Here is a 25,409-nt window from a genome sequence, read left to right as displayed (position 1 = left end):
GGCTGGAAAACTGAAAAGACACAAGATAAGTGGGGGTTTTGCATAAGGCAGTTAAATTACCGTGATAGAAAATGTATTGAAAAGTGGAGTATACATAGAGACTTTAAAGGTGAAAGTAATGTCCGATTGCTGAAGTAATATGTTTTCACAGGGTGTAGAAAGTTAATTGACCAACAGTGGAGCATGAATGGTTTTTCTCAGTAGGAGTTTTTTCCATTGATGTTGTTGTCACTGGGGGCAGATAAAAGAGGACCTATGACAAGACTGAGACCCAGATGTACTAAACTTTAACGACCCTTTAACGAAGGGCCCGCACAGCGCCTCTCACCTCTGTGTGAAGGTGCTGCACGGGCAAGAAGAACATCTGATCGCCGCCAAGTCTTCAGGAAGTCTCTCCTTTCCTGACCTGGGCCCGCCCCCGTCTGATGTAAGTAACCTACGTAGTTACTTACGTCAGACGGGGGTGGGCACAGATCAGGAAAGGAAAGACATCCTGAAGACTCGGCGGCGATCAGATGTTCTTCTTGCTCGTGCAGCACCTTCACACAGAGGTGAGAGGCGCTGTGCGGGCCTGATAAGGCGGAGGGGGGGGCCCGGTGGAGGGGGGAGTGGCGACGATGACCTCAGGGGGCGGGGCATGGGGGCGGAGGATGGCGGGAGGCGGAGCTGTGGGAGAAAGTAGAGAGAAAGGAAGAGAGGAAGGGAGGGGGGGTCGGGGCTGCTAAAATTTTGATTTTTTAATGCAGGGGGAAGCGGGGAGCAGCGGGGACCTTGGGTGCATGGGGGGGAGGCAAGGCCGCCCATACAGGATGCTCCTGACGAGCGCCTTTGCCCCCTCCTGATCCTTTTTTTTTTTTTTTTTGATTTTCTATTTTATGCAGGGGGAAGCAGGGAGCCACGTGTTTGTGTTGGGGTTTTTTTTGTTGCTGTTTTGACATTTGTGGCATGCGCAGAGCAGCCAGCATAACGCTTGGCTGCTCTGCGCATGCTTTAGGGGCCGATTACCGACGGGGATTACACCAGTTTAACGAATCTTTAATGCATTGTACTTTACAATACCGCACCGAACATGTGCGTTTTTTTTGGTGCATTCTTCATTTTTTCAAATTCGTTAAGGACTTTTACGTTTTAGATTTTTTTTACGTTTGGTTGATGCATCTGGGCCTAACTCCACACAATTTCCTGGAATCCTTTTGGAAAAAAGGTTCTTTTACACCTGAATAGGTGATAGACCAGGAGTGGTAGTATTGAGGTCAGGTTAATAAGTGCATGAAATTATAAATTACGCTCATGTGAAAACCACATTCAAAATATCCTTGGAGTACATAAAGAACTAGGGAACCTTTATAAGGAAAAATAGAGAAGTAGTATACCATGCCATATTTTGTATTGTTACTTGAATATTTTTACTGCTGTAATTGCCTATTGCTCATGTTTGCTCTATTCTTGCTGTACACTGCCTTGAGTGAATTCCTTCAAAAAGGCGGTAAATAAATCCTAATAAATAAATAAAATAAATACATTTATTCTTCAGCTATTCCCCCATTTTACCCAAATCAGTACATCTGAAATCCAATACTTTGAGCTTTGTATGTCCATACTCCGCTTTTGCTCTTATATTAAACCATATTGTGTGATGATCACTGTTACATAGGTGGGCACACACACAGATATTGGAAACGCTTCCTTCACTGTTGTGAGCACTAGATCCAGTGTCGACCCTTCCCTCGTGGGTTCTGTCACCATTTGTCTGAGCAAGGCACTTTGACAGGCATCCACAATCTGTCTACTGCAGGCTCTAGTTTAGTATTAAGGAGGAATAAAAAAAAAAGAGAGAGAGGGAAAAGCAAGCAGGGCCTAGTGCAGTATTAAGGGGGGGATAAAAAGAGAGAGAGAGAGAGAGAGCGAGAGAGAGAGAAAAGCAAGCATCATTAACTAGTTGCCATTGTGTACAAACCCTTTTCCCATAGTTTTAAACTGAAACCTTTTCTAGAGGTAGAAACTAAACAGCCAAAAACTCTTGTTCTGAAAGGCAGTTATTTTCTGTTCCTTGGCTGCTGGAGAGGTAGCTCATCCAGCAACCTCAATTAAGTGTTAATTAAGGTGTGGGGAAGTAGAATACTTGCATAGGTTGCTGAGTCAGCTTCAAAGAGCCTGTTTTAAAAAGGCCCCTTAGATTCAAAACTATATAACGAGGAAAGGTCCCACTGAACTTTCTTTCTGAGAAGTTCCAAGAGAAGGGAAGGGTTTTTTGCAACTACATTCAAAGCAGTTTACATAGTATATTCAGGTACTTATTTGTACCAGGGGCAATGGAGGGTTAAGTGACTTGCTCAGAGTCACAAGGAGCTGCATTGGGAATTGAACTCAGTTCACCAGGATCAAAGTCCACTGCACTAGGACATTTCTCTGGTAAGTGAACACTATTTTCCTTTGTGCTTTGGGAACTTAAAGATTGGGGTTTAAAGGAGGAATTGTAGGTTAGTGTTAGGCAAAATAAAAATATAAAAAACAATTTTATCAAAAAATCTCCCACTTAGTTTTAAAAACTTTGTACCACAGCATTAACAGATAGAATATAGCAGGCACTGCAGGATCTAGTTTAGTCTTCCCACCCCTAGGACAACTCTTCATTTAAAGTCAGTTATTGCAATTAGGGTAACAAGCAAGGAGTGCTCTTACAGAGTTTTAAATGCATTTCATTACCTTCTAAGAAGGAAACACTAAATAAATCATACAATATACTATATAAACTAAAATACACTTTTATATTAGGCTAATATCCTTAATATTGTAGCAAGTTTTAAATGATTGAAAAAAACACTAAGATGGAGTCAGCAGTCCAGCAGCGAGAGGGGTGCTATTTAGTCTTTTTTGCATTGTATGTCACATGTATGATTATCTCCCAGTTGGTGAGATATCATATGTGTGTGCCCAATGCAAAGAGCTCCTAGCTCTCAGAGAACGTGTCCGTTCTCTTGAGGCTAGAGTAGCAGACTTGGTGGAGCTGAGGGAGACAGAAAGGTACATAGAGGAGACCTACAGGGATGTTCATAGGCGGTCGGTGGCCCAACTGTTTGGGGAGGCTAATGGGGCGGGGTTAGGGGTGGGGCCAGGGGTGGAGCTTAAATCCATAACTGTCTGAAAACACACAGAAAAAAAATAAATAAATAAAAATAAAAGTCACAATTAATACCTTTTATTAAATTTAGATATTAGATATGTATCATATGTCAAAGAATAAAGTGATTGCTCAAAGCATATTCTAAGCACAATCGCTCAACTGCAAAACACTATGCACAACTTTGTGCAAAAACACACTCAGAACCTTACTGTACCATAAATATTACACTGGGCAGAACCTAATACACCAATATACCACCCATACGGAAAATGCAGACCGTCAACAATATGAAACAACGGATCATATCATCACAATTCTCATGTAGAGCCACAAAACACCCTAATTCATGTTTAATGTGGGATAAAATGCCATAAATAAATAAATAAATATAAATTTTTAATGTTGAGCACCTGATTCTCAAAGTGGACATATTCCAAACACTATAATGAAAATAAAATGATCTTTTCTACCTATTTGTCTGGTGAGTTTTTCTGATCATGCTGGCCCAGTATGATTCTGCTGCTATCTGTTCTCAGTGCAAGTCAGGAAGTCATCCTCATTAAATATCTCCCTGGCTACCCAGCCAACCCCCCCTCCCCCTGCTCTCCCAGCAGTAAGGTAAACAAACCATAAACCAATGTCTACAATTGGTTACACAAGGCTAGAGGGCTTTCACTGCAGCTCCTGCTGTGAGGATGGAGGTAAATCAACAATTTAAACCTCTCAGAGCACAGCAGGGGAGGCTTAGCCTGTCCAAGCCTCTTATACCGGGCACCTATGGGGATGTTGTAGAGAAGTCCCACCTCCAGTCTGGTAGCCCCTGTGCTACCTTGGAGGAGGGAGGTCTCCTAGAAGGAGAGCATCACCCTGGTGAAGTAGGAAGTACTCCTGTAGCCAGGACCTGCCCACCAGGGGATGTACTATCATCTCGCACTGAGGACATGTCTCCAAGTGCTGCTCGAGAGGGAAAGGTTAGGACAGCTGTTGTAGTTGGTGATTTGACCATAAGGCATATAGATAGCTGGGTGGCTGGTGGATGTGAGGATCGCCTGGTGACTTGCCTGCCTGGTGCGAAGGTGGCGGACCTCACGCATCACCTAGATAGGATTTTAGATAGTGCTGGGGAGGAGCTGGCTGTCTTGGTACATGTGGGTACCAATGACATAGGAAAATGTGGGAGAGAGGTTCTGGAAGCCAAATTTAGGCTCTTAGGTAGAAAGCTTAAATCCAGGGCCCAAGAAACAGGCAGAGCTCTGGAGTCTCAATGCGTGGATGAGACGATGGTGCAGGGTTGAGGGTTTTAGATTTGTTAGGAACTGGGCAACATTCTGGGGAAGGGGGAGCCTATTCCGAAAGGATGGGCTCCACCTTAACCAGGGTGGGACCAGGCTGCTGGCATTGGCATTTATAAAGGAGATAGAGCAGCTTTTAAACTAGAAACGGGGGGAAGGCCGACAGTCGCTCAAAAGTGCATGGTTCGGGATAAGGTATCTTTCAAAGATATCACCAAAACAGGGAAGATAGGGTATCCTGATAGTGAGAGACCGTAGTAGATCAGGTGTCCTTAAATAAAAATAAAAATCAGACAAAAGATTGCAAATCAATACTGTCAAGTACTGAGCATGATATAAATAGGAACAACAAACATAGTTTGAAATGTCTATATGCGAATGTCAGGAGCCTAAGAAATAAGATGGGAGTGTTAAAATATATTGCACTAAATGAAAAATTAGATAAATAGGCATCTCTGAGACCTGGTGGAAGCAGGCTAACCAGTGGGACACTGTCATACCAGGGTACAAATTATATCGTAGAGATAGGGTGGATTGAATTGGTGGAGGGGTAGCATTGTATATTAACGAGAGCCTTGAATCAAATAGATTGAAAATTCTGCAAGAAACAAAACACTTCTTGGAATCACTGTGGATTGAAATTCCATGTGAAAATGGGGAAAGAATAGTGATAGGAGTGTACTACTGTCCACCTGGCCAGGATGAACAGATGGATGCAGAAATGTTAAAGGAAATTAGGGACGCAAACAAACTGGGCAACACGATAATAATGGGTGATTTCAATTACCCCGAAATTGACTGGGTAAATGTAACATCGGGGCACACTAGGGAGGTAAACTTCCTTGAGGAAATCAAGGACAGCTTTATGGAGCAGCTGGTACAGGAGCCGACGAGAGAAGGAAACATTCTAGACCTAGTCCTTAGTGGAGCGCATGATCTGGTGCAGGAGGTAATGGTGCTGGGGCTGCTTGATAACAGTGATCATAATATGATCGGATTTGATATTAGCTTTGAAGTAAGTATACATGGAAATCAAATAAGTTAGTGTTTAACTTTAAAAAAGGAGACTATCATAAAATGAGAAGAACAGTGAAAATAAAAACTTAGAGGAGCGACTGTGAGGGTCAAAAATTTACATCAGGCGTGGATGCTGTTCAAAAACACCATCCTGGAAGCCCAGGCCAAATATATTCCGCATATTAAAAAAGGAGGACGGAAGACAAAACGACAGCCGGCATGGTTAAAAAGTGAGGTGAAGAAAGATATTAGAGCTAAAAGAAAATCCTTCAGAAAATGGAAGAAGGAACCCACTGAAAATAATAAGAAACAGCATAAGGAATGTCAAGTCAAATGCAAAGCGCTGATAAGGAAGGCTAAGAGGGACTTCGAAAAAAAGATTGCGTTGGAGACAAAAACATATAGTAAAAGTTTTTTTTAGGTATATTAAAAGCAGGAAGCCGGCAAAAGAATCGATTGGACCACTAGATGACCGAGGAGTAAAAGGTGCGATCATGGAAGACAAAGCCGTAGCGGAGAGATTAAATTAATTCTTTGCTTTGGTCTTCACTGAGGAAGATTTGGGTGGGATACTGGTGCCGGAAATGGTATTCGAAGCTGACGAGTCAGAGAAACAATGAATTCTCTGTAAACCTGGAGGATGTAATGGGGCAGTTCTACAAACTGAGGAGTAGCAAATCTCCTGGACCGGATGGTATTCATCCCAGAGTACTGACAGAACTGAAAAATGAGCTTGCAGAGCTATTGTTAGACATATGTAATTTATCCTTAAAATCAAGCGTGGTACCAGAAGATTGGAGGGTAGCCAGTGTAACGCTGATTTTTAAAAAAAGGTTGCAGAGGAGATCCGGGAAATTATAGACCTGTGAGTCTGACGTCGGTGCGGGGCAAAATGGTAGAGACTATTATTAAGAACAAAATTACAGAGCATATTCAAAATCATGGATTAATGAGACAAAGTCAACATGGATTTAGTGAAGGAAAATCTTGCCTCGCCAATCTATTACATTTCTTTGAGGGGATGAACAAATATGCGGATAAAGGTGAGCCGGTTGATATTGTGTATCTGGATTTTCAGAAGGCGTTTGATAAAGTACTTCATGAAAGACTCCAGAGGAAATTGGAGAGTCATTGGATAGGAGGTAGTGTTCTATTGTGGATTAAAAACTGGTTAAAAGAATAGGGTTAAATGGTCAGTATTCTTAATGGAGAAGGGTAGTTAGTGGGGTCCCCAGGGGCCTATGCTGGGACCGCTGCTTTTTAACATATTTATAAATGACCTAGAGATGGGAGTAACTAGTGAGGTAATTAAATTTGCTGATGACACAAAATTATTCAAAGTTGTGAAATCGCAGGAGGATTGTGAAAAATTAGAAGAGGACCTTATGAGAATGTGAGACTGGGCGTCTAAATGGAAGATGATGTTTAATGTGAGCAAGTGCATAGTGATGTATGTGGGAAAGAGGAACCCGAATTATAGCTACGTTATGCAAGGTTTCACGTTAGGAGTCATGAACCAAGAAAGGGATCTAGGTATTATCGTTGATGATATGTTTTAACCTTCTGCTCAGTGTGCTGCTGCGGCTAAGAAAGCAAATAGAATGTTAGGTATTATTAGGAAAGGAATGGAAAACAAAAATGAGGTTGTTATAATGCCTTTGTATCGCTCCATGGTGCAACCGCACCTCGAATATTGTGTTCAATTCTGGTCGCCGCATCTAAAAAAAATATAGTGGAATTAGAAAAGGTGCAGAGAAGGGCGACGAAAATGTTAAAGGGGATGTGACAACTTCCCTATGAGGAGAGGTTAAAACGGCTAGGACTCTTTAGCCTGAAGAAAAGGTGGCTGAGGGGTGATATGATAGAGGTCTACAAAATAATGAGTGGGGTAGAGCTGACAGATGTGAAGCGTTTGTTTACACTTTCTAACAATAATAGAACCAGGGGACACAAGATGAAATTAGAATGTGGTAGGTTTAAAACAAATCGGAGAAAGTTTTTCTTTACTCAGCGCGTAGTTAGACTCTGGAACTCATTGCTGGAGATGGTAGTGATGGCAACTGGCCTTGCTGAGTTTAAAGGGGGTCTGGACAGATTCCTGAAGGAAAAGTCCATTGATCATTATTAAATTTTGGGTTTTTGCCAGGTTCTTGGGGCCCTGGGTTGGCTGCTGTCGGAGACAGAGTACTGGGCTTGATGAACCTTTGGTCTTTTCCCAGCATGGCAGTGCTTATGTACTTATGTACTTATGTTCCCTATGTTCGTCACTTTGAATGAGTCCATATTAAATTTCATCTGTCATTTAGATGCCGTCTTCAGTCTCATAAGGTCCTTCTGCAGTTTCTCACAATCTGCATGACAGGATTCCTACGATCCAAGATAAACACTTGGAAGGTTATCCAGTTTGTAAGAAGAGTTTATTGGTCATTTTCATTCTACTGCCTCAAGGCCCTTCTAACTAGTGTAGACTGTTATAACTCTTTACATGCCTCAGTAATCAGACCCATAATCTCCATTGCTAATTAATGTCTTTCCATTTGTTTTTAATATAATTTACAGAACACTTTAAAGTCATTGGTCCTGATCAGCCAGTGGTTGCTGTTCTGGGTGAAGATGCCGAGTTATCCTGCCACCTCTCCCCAGTCCTCAGTGCTGAACACATGGAGGTGAGGTGGTTCCGATCCAGTTTCCAATTAGTTGTACACCTGTATGAGAATGGGAAGGATCAAGATGGGCATCAGATCCCAGAATACAGAGGCAGGACAGAGCTGAACAGACATTATATTTCAAGTGGTATCGTGTCACTGAGGATACACAATATTGGGCCTGATGATGAAGGAAGTTACACTTGTTTCTTTCAATCTGATGCGTCTTATGAAGGTGCAACATTGGAGCTGAAAATAGCCCGTAAGTGGAAGATTTCATTCTCTTCTGACTTTTTATCTTGTCTGTGTTCAGTGTGACATTGACTAAAAGACATAAGTAGCTTTTATGGCTACACTGCCATAATGCGGATACACTGCAGGACTTGCGATATTACACATACGTTGTTAAGGAAAGAAGCAGAGAAGTGGTAGGAGAGATTAAGTGTGGATAGTGAGCTCAGACACAAGAGCAGACAGAGACAATAAACACTGAACAGGACCCTGACCAGGAGTCACACCTAGACATATTACAGGCTGAAAGTAGGGGATAAAATACTATCTCATGTATCTTCCTTTAAGGTATTGGGAGAGATCCTATAAGAAGACGGGATAGGACAGAAACAACTCAACCATATGAATGCATAATTATAGAATAGGGTATAGGCACTATACTGCCCTGTATGTGCATAAGTGAACACTGATCCTTGTGGATGGCAATATTTTATAAATTTACATGTGTAATCAATGTGCAAATTTTAGCACCCTATTAGAGAAAGACGTGGAAGGAGGCTTCATTGCAAGGGTAACCACACTGCTGTATTGTGGATACACTGCAGGACTTGCTGATATCAAGTTTCAAGTTAGTTTCAAGTTTTATTAGAGGTTCACTATCCCGCCTATCAGATCAGGTGTCTAGGCGGCATACAGGCTAAAACCAAAAAATGAGGAAAGAGGGCAGATCTACAATATCTCAATAGCAAAGAGAGAAGGGAAGGGAAGTAGGAGGGGGCATTAAAACTCACAGTCAGTCAGACTCATCCTCTGCAGCAGAGGAAAGGGAAGTGTATATAGATGATTTAGGAGAACTCATCTAGGAACAGGAAGGTCTTAAGCTCCTTTTTTAAACTTTGAAGGGAGGTGTGGTGACAAACGGGCTCATTTTCGAAAGAGAAGGACACCTATCTTTCGACACAAATCGGAAGAAATGTCCAAATCGGTATAACCAAAAGCCGATTTTGGACGTCCCCAACTGCTTTCCGTTGCAGGGACGGCCAAAGTTCATGGGGGAGTGTCGGAGGCGTAGCGAAGGCGGGACTTGGGTGTGCCTAACACTTGGATGTCCTCGACCCATAATTGAAAAAAAGAAGGACGTCCCTGATGAACACTTGGACGACTTTACCTGGTCGTGTTTTTCTTACGACCAACGCACAAAAAGGTGCCCAAAATAACCAGATGACCACCGGAGGGAATTGGGGATTACCTCCCCTTATTCCCCCAGTTGTCACTAATCCCCTCCCATCCTCAAAAAACATCTTGCAAAATATGTCCTGCCAGCCTCTATACCAGCCTCAGATGGCATACTCAGGTCCATCACAGCAGTATGCAGGTCTTTGGAGCAGTTTTAGTGGGTGCAGTGCACTTCAGGCAGGTGGCCCAGCCCCATCCCCCACCCCTTACCTGTTACATTTGTAAAGGAAACAGCGAGCCCTCCAAAACTCACCACAAACCCACTGTACTCACATCTAGGTGCCCCCGTCACCCGTAAGGGCTATGGTAATGGCGTACAGTCGGGGGTAGTGGGTTGGGGGGGGGGGGGGTTGGGGGCTCAGTACACAAGGTAAGGGAGCTATGTACCTGGAAGCATTTTATGAAGTCTACTGCAGTGCCGCTAGGGTGCCCGGTTGGTGTCCTGGCATGTCAGGGGGACCAGTGCACTAGAAATGCTGACCCCTCCCACGACCAAATGGCTTGCATTTAGGCATTTCTGAGATGGATGTCCTTGATTTTGATTATTGGCGAAAATCAGAAACGTCCATGTCTAGGGACGACCAAATCTAGGGACGACCAAATTTCAGGATTTTGATGTCCCTGACCGTATTATCGAAACTAAAGATGAACGTCCATCTTGTTTCAAAAATACAGGTTTCCCCACCACTGGATGGGGACGTTTTCAAGGACATTCTCAAGAAAACTTGGACGTCCCTTTTGAAAATGCCCCTCAAAGTGTCTGTGGAAGCCTTTTCCAGTGTTCTGGGCCCTGCATGGAGAAAATAACTTTCCTAGTATGTTCATATATGATAACGTGGAAAGCTGGTATTACTAGTAAATTTTGAGTGGATGATTGGAGTGGTCTCTGGCAGGTGTATGGAATCAGTAGCCAGGAAAGTTATGGTGGTTCTTCAGTTTTGTGGGTCTTATAGACAGCAACAGAATTGTAAATATAATATGGTGGGACAATGGGAGCCAGTGGGGTCACATGATCAAATGTCTTGTTTTCCAGCTGTTAGTTTTATAGCTGTGTTTTGGATTATCTGTAAGTGACAGGCTACATATTACTAACAGCAGATCACCAATTTCATGCTTGAGTGCTTTGAGTACCCTTGAATGTATGTCATCGGTCCGGGTGATTTGCTACTCTTTAATTTGTCAATTTGGCTCAGTACATCTCCCAGGTTCACCGAGATTTCTTTCAGTTCCTCCACATCATCGCCCTTTAAAACCATTTTTGGTACAGGTTTATCTCTTACGTCGTCTTCTGTAAAGACCAAAGCAAAGAATTCATTCAGTTTCTCCGCAATGGCCTTGTCCTCCCTGAGTGCCCCTTTTGCTCCTTCATGATCTAATGGTCCCACTGATTCCCTCACTGGCTTTCTGCTTCTGATGTACCTGAAAAAGTTGTTACTGTGAGTTCTCTTCATATTCTCTTTTAGCTGTAATAGCCTCTTTTACTTCACCTATTAACCATGCTGGCTATTATTTCCACCTTTGCAAATATGTGGAATGCATCTAGTCTGGGCTTCCAAGATGGTATTTTTGAATAACATCCATACCTGATGTGTCCTAACCTTAGCAGCTAATCCTTTTAGCTTCTTTTTAACCATTTTCCTCATTTTATTATAGTTGCCCTTTTGAAAATGAAATGCAGCTGCAGTAGATTCTCTTTGTGGGTTCATCCCAGATAATAGCTCAAACTTGATCACGTTGTGATCATTGGTTCCCAGGGGACCCAACACCGCCACCTCTCACACCCTGCATGCCACCAAGGACCAAATCCAAAATGGCTCCCCCCTCTTGTTGGTTCCTGGACAGGTTTATTACATCTAGAAATTTTACCTCCCTGATGTAACATTTATCCAGCTAATATTGGGGTAATTTAAATCACCCATTATTATAGTGTTGCCCAATTTGCCAATTTTCCTAATGTCTCTAAACATTTCTTCATCTGTCCGTTCTTACCTGGCGGACGGTAGTACAGCCATACAAGAATATTCCTTCCTTTCACACATGGAATTTCTATCCATGATGATTCCATGCTGCTATCTGTTTCATGTGGAATGTTTATTTTTTTGACTCAATTCCCTCTTTAACATACAGTTCAAACCCCCCCCCCCCCCCCCAAGTTGATCCTCTCTAAGCAATTAGCTTATCGGGTTTAAAAAAGGTTTGGATAGCTTCCTAAAAGAAAAGTCCATAAGCCATTATTAAAATGGACTTGGGGAAAATCCACTGCTTATCTTGCTAAGGATGTTAAAAAAATTGAAGCGGTGCTTTTCAAAAATGGTATGGGATTTGCGTTACAACACGTATGAGGAGAGACTTGCTGACCTGAACATGTATACCCTGGAGGAAAAGAGAAACGGGTGATATGATACAGACTTTCAAATATTTGAAAGGTATTAATCCGCAAACGAATCTGTTCTGGAGACAGGAAGGCGGTAGAACTAGAGGACATGAAATGGGGTTGAAGGGGGCCAGACTCAAGAAAAATGTCAGGAAGTATTTTTTCACGGAGAGAGTGGTGGATACTTGGAATGCCCTCCTGCGGGAGGTGGTGGAGATGAAAATAGTAACGGAATTCAAAAATGCGTGGGATAAACATAAAGGAATCCTGTTCAGAAGGAATAAATCCTCAGAAGCTTAGTGGAGACTGGGTGGCAGCAATGGTGGTTGAGAGGCAGGGCTAGTACTGGGCAGACTTCTACGGTCTGTGACCTGAAAATGGTAGATACAAATCAAGGTCAGGTATACATATATAAGTAGTGCATATGAGTTTATCTTGTTGGGTAGACTGGATGGATCGTACAAGTCTTTTTCTGCCGTCACGTACTATGTTACTATGTCTAGTGTCTGTAGCTCTGAGACATAGGTATAACAAGTTGCAATAGTCTAGTCTGCAAATCATAAAGGAGTGTATAAGGATGTTAATGGCTTGCGGATGAAGGAATGGACAAATGTATCTAATCTGTTTGAGACTATAGAAGCAGTTCTTGATGATGTGTTAAATCTGTTTGGAGAATGTAAGAGATTCGTCTAGGTAAACTCCCAAGTATTTAGTGGACTGTACTTGCAGAACAGGTGTAGAATTAAGGAGAATGGGGTGTGTGAGTATACCGTTTGCAAAGTTGGAAAAGAGAAGACAAATTGATTTTCTAGGACTGAGTATAAGCTTATTGTGGGATAACCACTCAGTTATTTGTAGAAGTTTATGATTTAGTGATTGAATCATGTGAGTATCTCTTGGGTCAACATAATGTAGAAGTTGTATATCATCTGTGTATGTGAATGCTGTGAAATCTAGGGACTGAGTGAGTGTTAGTAATGGGAAGGTGGGTTTGTTAGGAACAGACTCGATGCAGTACCTGAATCATCCATAGTACCTGAAGATTGGAAGGTGGTCAATGTGACGCCAATTTTTAAAAAGTGTTCTAGGGGTGATCCGGGAAATTATAGACTGGTAAGTCTGATGTTGGTGCGGGCAAAATAGTGGAAACTATTCTAAAGAATAACATTTAATTATAGAACACATAGAAAACTTGGTTTAATGGGACAGCGTCAGCATGGGTTCAGCCAAGGGAAGTCTTGCCTTACCAGTTTGCTTCATTTCTTTGAAGGCGTGAATAAACATGTGGATAAAGGTGAGCCGGTTGATGTAGTGTATCTAGATTTTCAAAAAGCTTTTGATAAAAGTTCCTAATGAGAGACTCCTGAGAAAATTAAAGAGTTATGGGATAGGAGTCAAGGTTCTGGTGTGGATTAGGAATTGTCTATTGGGCAGAAAACAGAGGGTAGAGTTAAATGGTCATTTCTCTCAATGGAGGAAGAACAGTGAAGTACCGCAGGGATATGTACTGGGACCGGTACTATATAACATATAAATAATATGGAAATCGGAATAATGAGTGATCAAATTTGCAGATGACACAAAACTATTCAAGGTTGTTAAAACATGTGCGGACTGTGAAATATTACAGGAAGACCTTAGGAAATTGGAAGACTGGGCATCCAAATGGTAGGTGAAATTTAATGTGGACAAATGCAAGGTGATGCACATTGGAAAGAATAATCTGAATCACAGTTACCTGATGCTAGGATCCACCTTTGGGGTTCAGCGCTCAAGAAAAGATCTGGGTGTCATTGTAGATCTTTAGAAATTGGGGTGAGTAAGATTTTCCTTTTTCTTTTGGGAAGAGTCCATTTTGTAGCATGTAATTTACATGGTTCGTTAGGTCAATTATGAATTGTTGAGGGGCTGATTTCATGAGGCTGTTTGGGCATGCGTCTAGTTTGCAGTTGGATTTGGCATATCTTTTGAGAGTTTTAGAGATGAGGTCTTCTGATAGTGGTTCGAACTCGGTCCAGGTTCTGTCTGCTGGGTGTGTTCCTTCTTCTGGGTCTAGACAGTCTAGAAGAGTGGCGTATTCTTTGGGACTGGCGGGTATTTTGTGTCGTAATAGTATAATTTTCTCCTTGAAGTACTTCGCAAGGCTGTCGACGTCTGGTATGTTTTTACCATTGTTTGTAACTGGTGTGGTATCTAGCAGTTTGTTCACGAGGTTGAAGAGTTTATGTGTGTCTTTGTAATTTGGTCCTATTATTGTTTTGTAATGTTGTCTTTTTGTCTGTTTTATGGTGTATTTGTATTTTCTCCAAAGTAATTTCCAGTCGTTTAGTGTTTGTTCGTCTTTCTTTTTGTTCCAAGCTCGTTCTAGTTTCCTGACTTGTGTTTTAAGTTTTTTCAGCTCTTCGGTGAACCATGGGTTTGCTTTTTTCCTGTATGATGTTCTGGTTTGGATTGGGGCGATTTTGTCTAATGTTGTTGTACATAGCTCATCCCATTCTTGGAGGAATTGGATGGTGTCAGCGTTTGTTGTCCATTCGTACTGGTAGATCTGTTGCCAGAATGTTGTGGAGTCTATTTTTCCTCTCGTTGTGTATGTTGTTCGCTCGGGTTTATTGGTCGTGTTTAAGTGTGTTTTTCGCCAGCAGAGAGTGACATTTGCTTTATGGTGGTCTGACCATAGTGTAGGTGTCCAACTTGTGTCAGTGAGTATGATAGTTGAGTCCGATTCGAATTTATTCGTTATGATATCTAGCGTGTGTCCTTTTTCGTGAGTTGGTTGCATGTAGGGTGCTTGCAGATCCCAAAGTTTTATGAATTCTTTGAACTCTCGTGTGCTTGGTGAGGTGTCATCTTCTAGGTGTAAGTTGATGTCTCCTAGTATGAGGATGTTTGAGGAAGATACGCAGGAGTTTGAGATGAAATCCATGAGTTGTGTTTGGGAGTCTTGCCATTTTCCTGGAGGTCTGTAGAATAGGATTGTGTTGAGGTGGCGTGTTAGATTTGGATGGTTGATTCTTGTTGATGCAATTTCGAGTTGTGGGGAGGTAGATTCGCCCGTGATTGTGATGGTGAATTCAGGTTTGTAAATTATAGCTATTCCGCCTCCTCTTTTTATTCCATTTCTTGTCCAGTGGGTGATTTTGTATTCTGGTGGGCATATTTCTAAGATGGCTGGATCTGTAGGACTATGGAGCCAGGTTTCTTTGATAAATAGGAGGTCTAGTTTGTCTGCGATGATCCAGTCTAGTATGTCTACTGAGTTCCTTACTGCTGATCTTGCATTGATGTATCCTAGATGGATTGAGCGATATGGTTCCAAGGGAGGGTTTGATGTGTTTATTTTTATTAGTTGTCTGTTTCTTCGGTGGTTGAATTTGTTGTTGTCCTTGTTTTCCTCATTTTGTCGGTAGTGTTCGTATCCGGAGGTTATTCCTTTTGGTTGGTTATTGTGTCTTTGGTTTGGTGGGTTGTCAAAAGGTTGTGCATATGATTGGTGGGTTGGTGGTGAGTTATTATGGATGCTGTTTAGGGTGTTCATTGTGTCTGTGTGAGTGTTGTATGATTTGTAAGTAGTGAGGTTGTTGTTGTCTAGGTTGTTGGTTGTGTTTGCGCGTATGAGTAAGGTGAGACAATGGATGATTAGGAGTGTAATGCTGGTGTTCATATCTATATCTAAGGCGATTTGGCAAATGTTCAGTTGGTGTGTATTCAAGCGAATCAATTTTACATTTGTATTTAGGCTTGGCGGTTCGACGATAGGCAGAGTTTACATTTGCATTTGTACTTGGCTACAGTTCAGGCTAGGTAATGCTTACATTTGCATTTAAGCTTGGTCACAATTTAATTTAAAGCTTGGCAACAATACAATGCTAGGCTAGTGAGGTGTTGCTTACATTTGCTTTTTAACTTGGCAGCAATTTAATTTAAAGCTTGTCAACAGTTCAGTGCTAGGCAAGTCTATGTTTAATAATTGGCAACAGTTCAGTTCAATGCTAGGCCTGTGAGTTAATGCTTACATTTGTATTTAAGCTTGGCAGCCATTTTAACTTAATTTAATTTAAAGCTTGGCAACAGTTCAATGCTAGGCATGCCCACATTTGCATTTACAATTACAGTAGCAGAGCAAAGCAAGCAAGCAAAGTGGAGAATTTAGATTAAGCTGAAAGCAGTGCATGCATGCAAATAAGTTAAGCAAGCATTTATTTATTTATTTATTTTGTTTAGTTACGGTAGTGTTGTTCTTGTTGCTCTGTCTGTTCTCCATCCAGAGGTCGGTTCAAGCGGCCTGAATGGCAATGGTTTATACTGTTTGCTGTCAGCCCAGGCTCTCTTCCGTTTGTAGGTCCATTCATCGGGTCTGCTATTGGTTAGCAGTTTATTCTAGTCAGTGTAGCATGCCTCGTGTTTTCTTCATCAGTCGTTCGTTGTTCTGCGCGTTTCCTTGTCCCGTTCTGTGAGGTCATGGAGCTAGGATCTCTGGATCGGGGTCGCGGGATGCCAGCGGTGGAATCTAGTTCCCTGGACTACCTGTCTCGCTGGCCTCGTGATGGCTGGGAGGCTTTCCGTCCCGATCTCGTTGGCTCTCGCTCTCCGTTGGGTCAGGCAGCCACCCGCCGTTGGTGCGTGTCCCGTCCCGCACCCGCCCCGGGTGACTCAGGCTGAGGTTCCAGCGACCAGATTTCACCGGTCTATTCGCCGGGTAGGTTCCTCGTTTGCCGTCGGCTCGTTCCGGTCCCAGTCTCTCTCTGGAGCTTCATGAGTGTTCTCTGCCTGGCCCGGCAGCCGTCCGCGGCTGAACTCTCCAGCCGGTTCGGGTGAATCAGGCGGATTGGATGTGGGAGACCTAATCCCAGTTTCGCGCTGTCCTTGGAGCTCTACGCGGTCCCTCTTTGCTGGCGCAGGGGGGGGACTCGTGGTCTGGCCTGGGAAGCGTCACGGCCCTCCGCGCTGCTAGGGTCACCGGCAGCGAGATGGCTCGGCAGCCCTCCGTGACACCCCAATCCCAGCCGTGCTCTCCACGCTCGGATCTGACGCCCAAGCAGCCCCGGTCCCGATCTGGGCGCCTTCGATTAGAGTCAGCAGTGCAGCAATCCACAACCTCTCCAGCCGGCTGCTCCTGCCTGGCGCCGGGGACCGCTCCACGAGGCGGCAGACCACCAGTCTTGGACTCGCTCGCCTGTACTCTGCCTCGGCGAGGCCGTCGCAGCTTTGCAGACCTCTTTTCAGCTCTGGGTCTGCTCCGGTCCCTTTCGGTCCAGCAAGGAATGGCGCGTGATGGTCTAGGTAAGTCCAACTCTTTTGGGTCTCGGGAGCTCACTTCGGAGCTCCTTACCTGTCGGCCATCGATTTTTTTACTCGTTCCAAAAGTAGAAAGAGTAGGGGACACTCAAGGAAATTACATGGAAATAATTTTAAAACAAATAGGCGGAAATATTTTTTCACTCAAGGAATAGTTAAGTACTGGAACTCTTTGCCAGAGGAGGTGGTAACAGCAGTTAGCATATCTGGGTGTAAAAAAGTTTGGAGAAATTCCTGGATGAAAAGTCCATAGTGTTGCAGGAATTACCACTATTGTTAGCAGAATCTGTGGTACTTCAGGAGTCAAACAGCACACACCAGAATGAGGGAGAAATCTTCTTTATTTGCCAGCAAACAAAGTAGGACATCAGCTCTAGCTCTATTCTTCTCTTTCTCAGCTCTCTGTGTCTTGTGGCTTCTGTCTATCCTCTTCAGCTCTCTTCTTCTGTCTGTTCCAACCTAAGCTCAGGGTTGCCAGGTGGAAAATTTTTTTCCAGCCCAAAAAACAGCCCAAAACCCGCCCAAACACAAACCCCGCCCCTGACACCCCCACCCCCGCGTCATCACCCCCGCCCCCGCCATCATCAACCCCGCCCCCGCCGCCACTGGCCCCGCCTCCCACGTCACCGGCCCCGCCTCCCCGTCATCGGCCCCGCCTCCCCGTCATCGGCCCCGCCTCCCACGTCATCGGCCACGCCCAAAACGTCACTAACCCCGCCCAAAAACGTCACTAACCCCGCCCCCCGCGGCCGAAAAAACCGCCCTGAAGCCCAAAAACAGCCCAAAAAACCGCAACCCGCCGCGGGCAAAAATTTCCCGCGGCGGGTCGCGGAAAACCGCCCAATTGGGCGGTAAAACCGCCCACCTGGCAACACTGCCTAAGCTGCCTCTGCTCCCATTTATATACAGTTCTAAACCTCCTCTCTAGCCCCCCCTTCTCACCAGATGGCAAAGAGTAGATTGATTACCCTGCCTGAACCAATCATCTCTATACATATATTCCAAATATCAGTTACATAGGTTTGATATATTCCTAAACTGACCTATGACCTGGGGCCCCTCACATTAGACAATGGGGCACCAGAACTCTTGCATTTTATTATGATTAAATTCTCATATTCCCAGCTAACTTCATACTAACTGGGTTCTGGCATTCATTAAGGGGTCAAGGGCCAATCTTACTTAATGGCATACAAATATAGTTTGTTATTACTTTCAGGACCAGTCCTACACTTAACTATAATTCATCAAGACTTTCCCTGACCTCTTTCACCTATTAGCTTCATACATTGAACTAGCTAGGACTGTAGATAATGCAAACCAGATGCTGACCTCTTCAACTCTTACTTGAAAAGTAACACTGAGTTGAAAAGATATTCTACATAGGATTATTAATTACACAGAATAAAACATATTCTACAATAAACAGAAATCAAAATTCCTTATAAAACATATTCTAAATATCTATAATGGTATCTATAATATCTAGAATATCTATATCTATATCTAAGCTATCTTCTAACTAGCATTAAACTAATCCTTTAAGACTACAGTATGTCTGCAACATGCCTTGTTCATAATGATATACATATGTGGTAAACTAATATCTATGAACTAGCCTTAACCCTCCATCACTCACATAGGGGTCAAAGAAAGTTTCTCTCTCTGACCTTTCTAACCTTTAGCCTAGCCAAAGCTAGCAATTAAAACCAGATGGCATTCCTCCATCACTTGCAGGGCTAAAAAGTTAAAATAGAATTATTTCTGTGCCCACGCTGTCTCAATAGTTTGCTATTGACACAGATATGGGAAGCAACTGCTTGCCCTGGGATTTGTAGTATGGAGTGTTGCTATGATTTGGGTTTCTGCCAGGTACTTGTGACCTAGCTTGGCCACTGTTTGGAAAACAGGATACTGGGCTAGATGGACCATCGGTCTGACCCAGTACTCTTAGTTAAAAAAATATTGAACAAGGTCGGAGAAAAGATTGATCCTTATAGAACGCCTGAATTGAGAGTAAATGGCTTCGATTTCTGGTCTTTGACATAAGACTGTATACGAGCAATCGGAGAGGAAAGATTTGAACTGAAGTTTCTGTACTATGATGTTTTCTAGATCCTGTCTGATTTGGATGAAGAGTATTAGTTTTTGAAAGGAAATCTTAAAGTTGTGTGTGAATGGTGGTTTTGACAGTTTTTATGAGAAAAGGAAGGTTTGCTATGGGGTGATAATTCCCCTTGTCTGAGAGAGGTTTGGATGGGTTTTTTAGCTTAGGCCTTAGGATAGCTTGTTTTCAGGCCTCCAGCATTATACCTGAAGATAGGGAAGAAGTAATCATTTGCGACATATAAGGGCCTAGCTCCTGGGCAGATTTTTAATGAAAGTGGAAGGGATAGGGTCTTGAGGGGCAGTAGTGAGTTTCATTCCTTTTATTATGGTGTCTAGCTGCGATTTGGATGGGGTATGAAATGCGTTGAGTAGGCTGAGCAATAGATGAGGTTGTGAAGCAGGGCTATGTGACATAATTGATTTATGGGCGAAGGTGTTATGATGAACAGCAGTATTATCTTTGAAATAGTCCGCAAGATCTTGGCTGGAGGGGAGCGTGGAGGGATCAACAGGAGGGGATGAGGTGCAGTTAATGATTTCAGGGTTTGATAAAGTATAGCTGTGTTTGGTGCTTTAGCTATCTTAGAAGAGTAAGGAAAGAGCCAGAGAAGTGATAGGAGAGATTAAGGTCCCAATGCTCAAAATTTGCCATTAAATACTGCAGTTGCTGTTGAACTTATCAATTTCTAAAAAGCGACCAATGCTCAAAGGAAATTGCATGCAAATGAGATGCAAGGAAAATCTGCAAGTGGCTCGGTAGGGAAAGCGCTTAGCACATGCACAGAACAGTCTCTCAGTAAGAGTCCATGTTCTGCGTTGCGCATACCCAGGAATCATTTTGTCCCACTGCTCCTTTCCCCTGCAGTGCTCAGCTTAGTTGCTTTCCTTCTGACCTCCCCCCAATTGGTTTTGCTGGTTTGCTTGGGGAATCTCCTCCTTGTTTAAGCCCCCCAGCTGACATCATAGGGTCTTTCCCAAGCCCCTCTAAGCTGATTTCTGCTCTCTGACACTGTTTTGCTCCTCCTGCTATTGAAAAATGCAAACAGACTGCATACAACAATAGCTCCAGACCCCCCCCCCCCCCCCCCCCCCCGCTGTAAATTCTAGCACATTAAAGGTAGGTGCTCCTTTCTGTGCAAAGCACGAAATGCTCATTGTAATATTAATGAGCTCGTTATAATACGTTTGCTTAGGATTCTTAGTAGCTGCTAAAGCAAACCTCTTTGTTCAGTAGACGCTACGTAACATTTGCTTTTGATCGGCTACAACAGGTCTAAAGCAAACGTTGCAACCATGGTAAGCTTTGTGCATTGGCCCCTTAGTGTGGATAGTGAACTCAGGTTTGGCACAAGGGCAGACAGGTACAATAAACTCTGAACAGGACAGTGCTGCCTAACACTGATCAGAAATCAGAACTGAACACATTACCAAGAGGAGTGAATGTACAGAACCATGAGGGCCCACTTGTACCTTCAGGGGATAACCCGTTCCTTTCTAAGTATCTTATTCTGTATTTACCATACATAGACTCTTTTCCTGTAGCTGCTGTTAGAAAAACAGAGGAAATGATGACAGATAAAGAACACACAGTCTATCCAGGCTGCCAATTCATACCGACTACTAATCTCTACTATCCCTTTCTCTCCCTCAGAGGTCCCCTGCTTTCTTGAATTCAGATATAGTCCTCAGCTGCACCACCACCATGTATCCACCATCATTTCCATGAAGAAATCTATCCCCTTTCACCTTCATCCTATGACCCTTCTTCCAGAGCTCCCTTACAATTGCATTTATTCTACAAAGGTATTTAAATATCTTTGTCCTATCTTCTGTCCCCTGCCTTTTTACTTACTGAGATCTTTAATCTATCACCATGTGCTTTATGATGAAAAACACTGACCATTTAGGTAGCCACCCTCTGAACTGATTCCACCCTGTATATATCTTTTTGAAGGTGTGGTCTCCAGAATTGTACACAGTTCTCTACATGAGGTCTCACCAGAGATTTGCAAAGAGGCACTTTCACCTTCTTTTTCCTGCTGTCTGTTCCTTTCTCTATGCAGCTAAGCATCCTTCTGGTCTTTGCTGTCCCATTTTCTACCTTTTTTTGCCATGTTAAGATGATCAAATATGATTAACACCAGGTCCTTTTTTTTTGTTTGTTGTTGTGCACAGAAGTACTTCACTCCCTATACCATTCCCTTCGGTTTTTGCAACCTAAATGCATGTCTTGATTTTTTAACATTAAATTTTAGATCATTCCTCAAGTTTAGCTAGATCCCTACGTGTGTTATCCCACTTTTCGGGGTGTATACCCTATTACAGATAATGGTATCATCCAGAAAGAGACAAATCTTATCTGACAATCCATTAACACTCAAAGCTGGGACCCACTACTCAGGGTCCAACCACTCCCATCCCTTCCCCCTCACTCTTCTCCCCCTCCATAACCTATCAGTAACATAACCTGCAGAGAGACACAACACACCCAATTGGAGTGACAAAAGGCCGCAGCTTTGTTTATTATTACAGTTAAGCAATAACATTTCAACCCGAGACATACAAAATAGCATTTGAAAAACACGGTTTCCCCCACATAGCTACTCGCCTTATCAGCTGAGCAGCCAAATTCAGCATGTCATTACATAGCAACTCCTCTTAGCCCTGCCCTGGTAGCAAGGGCCCAGGGAGCAGGCTTGGACCTCCGTGCCTACATAACTGGGTCACCTGACCCAATAGTAAAACCCCTATGAGCCAGAGTCCCTCTAGCTCAGGTAACTGCCACCAGAAGCCAGCACCACTTCTTGCTGGCTTCCCTTCCCTCCCCCCCCCCCCCCGAAATAACTCGAAGCTGTGGTCCTTCTGGGCTCCCCTGAGCAGACAATGCTCAATAGCTTCCTGGAAGTTGTTAAGAAACAAGTCTAAGCCCACATCTGATAAGTGCACCCCGCTCTACCCAAATATCCTCGTGCATTTAGGATCCATCCAGCTGTGTTTCAACTGATATCCTCCCCCTCCCCAAACTAGGAACCAAGCAATAGGCTCAAAGAAAATGGTATACAGTACAACAAAGAGAAAAAAGGAGGGGGCGAAGAGGAAATCAAGAGGATCAATTTGCCTTTACCAACAAAATCTTCTTGCCAAACCCAAGACCCACGGAACATAAGAATAGCCATACTGGGTTAGACAGTGGTCCATATAGCCCAGTACCCTGCTTCCAACAGTGGCCAAAATAGGTCAAAAGTACCTGAAGAATCCAAAATAGTAAAATAAAACACCAATTTTTAAAAAGGGTTCTAGGGATGATCTGGGAAATTATAGACCGGTAAACCTGATGTCAGTGCTGGGAAAAATAGTGGAAACTATTATAAAGAATAAAATTACAGAACACATAGACAAGCATGGTTTAATGGGACTGAGTCAGCATGGGTTCAGCCGAGGGAAGTCTTGCCCCACCAATTTGCTTCATTTCTTTGAAGGCTTGAATAAACATGTGGATAAAGGTGAGCCGGTTGATGTAGTATATCTAGATTTTCAAAAAAGCTTTTGATAAAAGTTCCTCATGAGAGACTTATGAGAAAATTATAGAGTCTTGGGATAGGAAACAAGGTTCTGGTGTGGATTAGGAATTGGTTATTGGAAAGCAAACAGAGGGTAGGATTAAATGGTCATTTCTCTCAATGGAGGAGAGTGGAGTGCCACAGGGATCTGTACTGAGTCCAGTGCTATTTAACATATTTATAAATGATATGGAAATCAGAACATCGAGTGAGGTGATTAAATTTGCAGATGACACAAAACTATTCAAGGTTGTTAAAACATGTGCGGACTGTGAAATATTGCAGGAAGACCTTAGGAAATTGGAAGACTGGGCATTCAAATGGCAGATGAAATTTAATGTGGAAAAATGCAAGGTGATCCACATTGGAAAGAATAATCCAAGTCATAGTTATCTGATGCTAGGGTCCACCTTAGGGGTCAGCTCTCAAAAAACAAGATCTGGGTGTCGTTGTAGATAGTACGCTGAAATCTGCTCAGTGTGTGGCAGTGGCCAAAAAAGCAAACAGGATGTTAGGAATCATTAGGAAAGGGATGGGGAATAAGACTGAAAATACTATAATGCCTTTGTATTGCTCCACGGTGCTTCTGCACCTTGAGTATTGCATTCAGTTCTGGTCACCATATCTCAAAAAAGATATAGCGGAATTAGAAAAGGTTCAAAGAAGAGCAATAAAAATGATAAAGGGGATGGAACTTCTCTCGTATGAGGAAAGACTAAACAGGTTAGGGCTCTTCAGCTTGGAAAAGAGATGGATGAGGGGAGATTTGATTGAGGTGTACAAAATTCTGAGTGGTGTAGAACGAGAAGTAAATTGATTTTTTACTCGTTCCAAAGTACAAAGACTAGGGGACACTCGAGGAAGTTACATGGAAATAATTTTAAAACAAATAGGAGGAAATATTTTTTCACTCAACGAATAGTTAAGCTCTGGAACTGTTTGTCAGAGGATGTAGTAACAGCGGTTAGTATATCTGGTTTTAAAAAAGGTTAGGACAAATTCCTGGAGGAAATGTTCATAGTCTGCTATTGAGACAGACATGGGAAGCAACTTCTTGCCCTGGGATTTGTAGTATGGAGTGTTGCCACGATTTGGATTTCTGCCAGGTATTTGTGACCTGGCTTGGCCACTGTTTGGAAAACAGGATACTGGGCTAGATAGACCATTGGTCTGACCCAGTATTGCTACTCTTATGTTCTAAACCTATCCCTCAAGAATAAATAAAAAAAATCAAATATAAAGAAATAGGTGTCTCAGCCAACAGATCTTCTCTTCAATGATATACCATCAATTTCTATATGGCAGAAAAGGAGGACATCATTATAGAAATAGAAGTTACATGAAAATAATTTTAAAACAAATAGGAGGAAATATTTTTTCACTCAATGAATAGTTAAGCTCTGGAACTCTTTGTCAGAGGATGTAGTAACAGCGGTTGGTATATCTGGTTTTAAAAAAGGTTAGGACAAATTCCTGGAGGAAATGTCCATAGTCTGCTATTGAGACAGACACAGGAAGCAACTGCTTGCCCTGGGGTTTGTAGTATGGAGTGTTGCAATGATTTGGATTTCTGCCAGGTACTTGTGACTTGGCTTGGTCACTGTTTGGAAAACAGGATACTGGGCTAGAGAGACCATTGGTCTGACCTAGTATGGCTACTTGTATGTTCTTATGTTCTAAACCTTTCTCCGAGGACAAGCAGGCTGCTTGTTCTCACATATGGGTGATGTCCGACAGCAGCCCCAGGAATGAAATCGTCCTAGCAACAAAGTTTGCAGAGCCCTCGCGCGTCTGCGCGCACACCGCGCATGCGCGACCGACTTCCCGCCCGAATCGTGAACGTGCCTTAGTCTCTTTTTTTCCGTGCTCAGGGTAGCTGTTTTTCCGCTGCTCTGCGCCCCAGAAAGAGCCCTCACAGCTTCACTGTTCGTTTTCGTGTTTTCAGCGATATGTTTCGTCAAGTCTTTGTCTTCAGTTTTTCAAAAAAAAAAAAAGAACTTTTTTCCTGTATCGCTTAATTTTTGGCCTCTAAGTTTCCTTTCGTTTTCGTGCACGGCCTTTTTGGCCGCCCGTACGGGTGTTTTCCTTTTTTGGTGCCTTTTTTCGGCATCAACGCGTCTTCTGATTTCGCTGACGTGATTTTTTTCACCCATGTCATCGAAGCCTGCCAGTGGCTTAAAGAAGTGCATGCGGTGCAACCGGACGATCTCGCTCATTGATCCGCACGTTTCGTGCCTTCAGTCTTGGGGATGGTCATCGTCCCACTGCCTGTACTTTGTGTCTTCAGCTTAAAAAGAGGACCCAGGCGGCGAGATCGGCTCAGTGGAACCTTCTGTTCAGAGCTCCGTCCGGTTCTTCAAGGTCGACGTCGGCAGCGGTACTGAGGTCATCGACGGCGGTGTCGATGTCGGCATCGGAGAGTGCATCGATGTCGGGAACGCAGGTGATGGCTGTCCATAGGGCCCCCCATGCTGGTAGCAGTGAGCCATCAAGTGGGTCTCCACCCGCCTCGAGGGCTCCTGC

General features: G+C 43.2%; 1 protein-coding gene across 1 annotated transcript in view; it reads left to right on the top strand.

The window, feature by feature from the left end:
* Positions 1 to 25,409, top strand: part of LOC115466349 (butyrophilin subfamily 1 member A1-like) — a 292,649-nt gene that overhangs the window by 5,313 nt on the left and 261,927 nt on the right. The window contains exon 3 of the mRNA XM_030197538.1: positions 7,993 to 8,340. Coding sequence (XP_030053398.1) covers positions 7,993 to 8,340 — 348 coding nt within the window. The remainder of the gene's footprint in view (positions 1 to 7,992; positions 8,341 to 25,409) is intronic.

This window comes from Microcaecilia unicolor, chromosome 3 (genome assembly GCF_901765095.1).
Source record: "Microcaecilia unicolor chromosome 3, aMicUni1.1, whole genome shotgun sequence".
Taxonomy (NCBI): Eukaryota; Metazoa; Chordata; class Amphibia; order Gymnophiona; family Siphonopidae; genus Microcaecilia; species Microcaecilia unicolor.
This window is presented reverse-complemented; position numbering and strand designations above follow the sequence as displayed.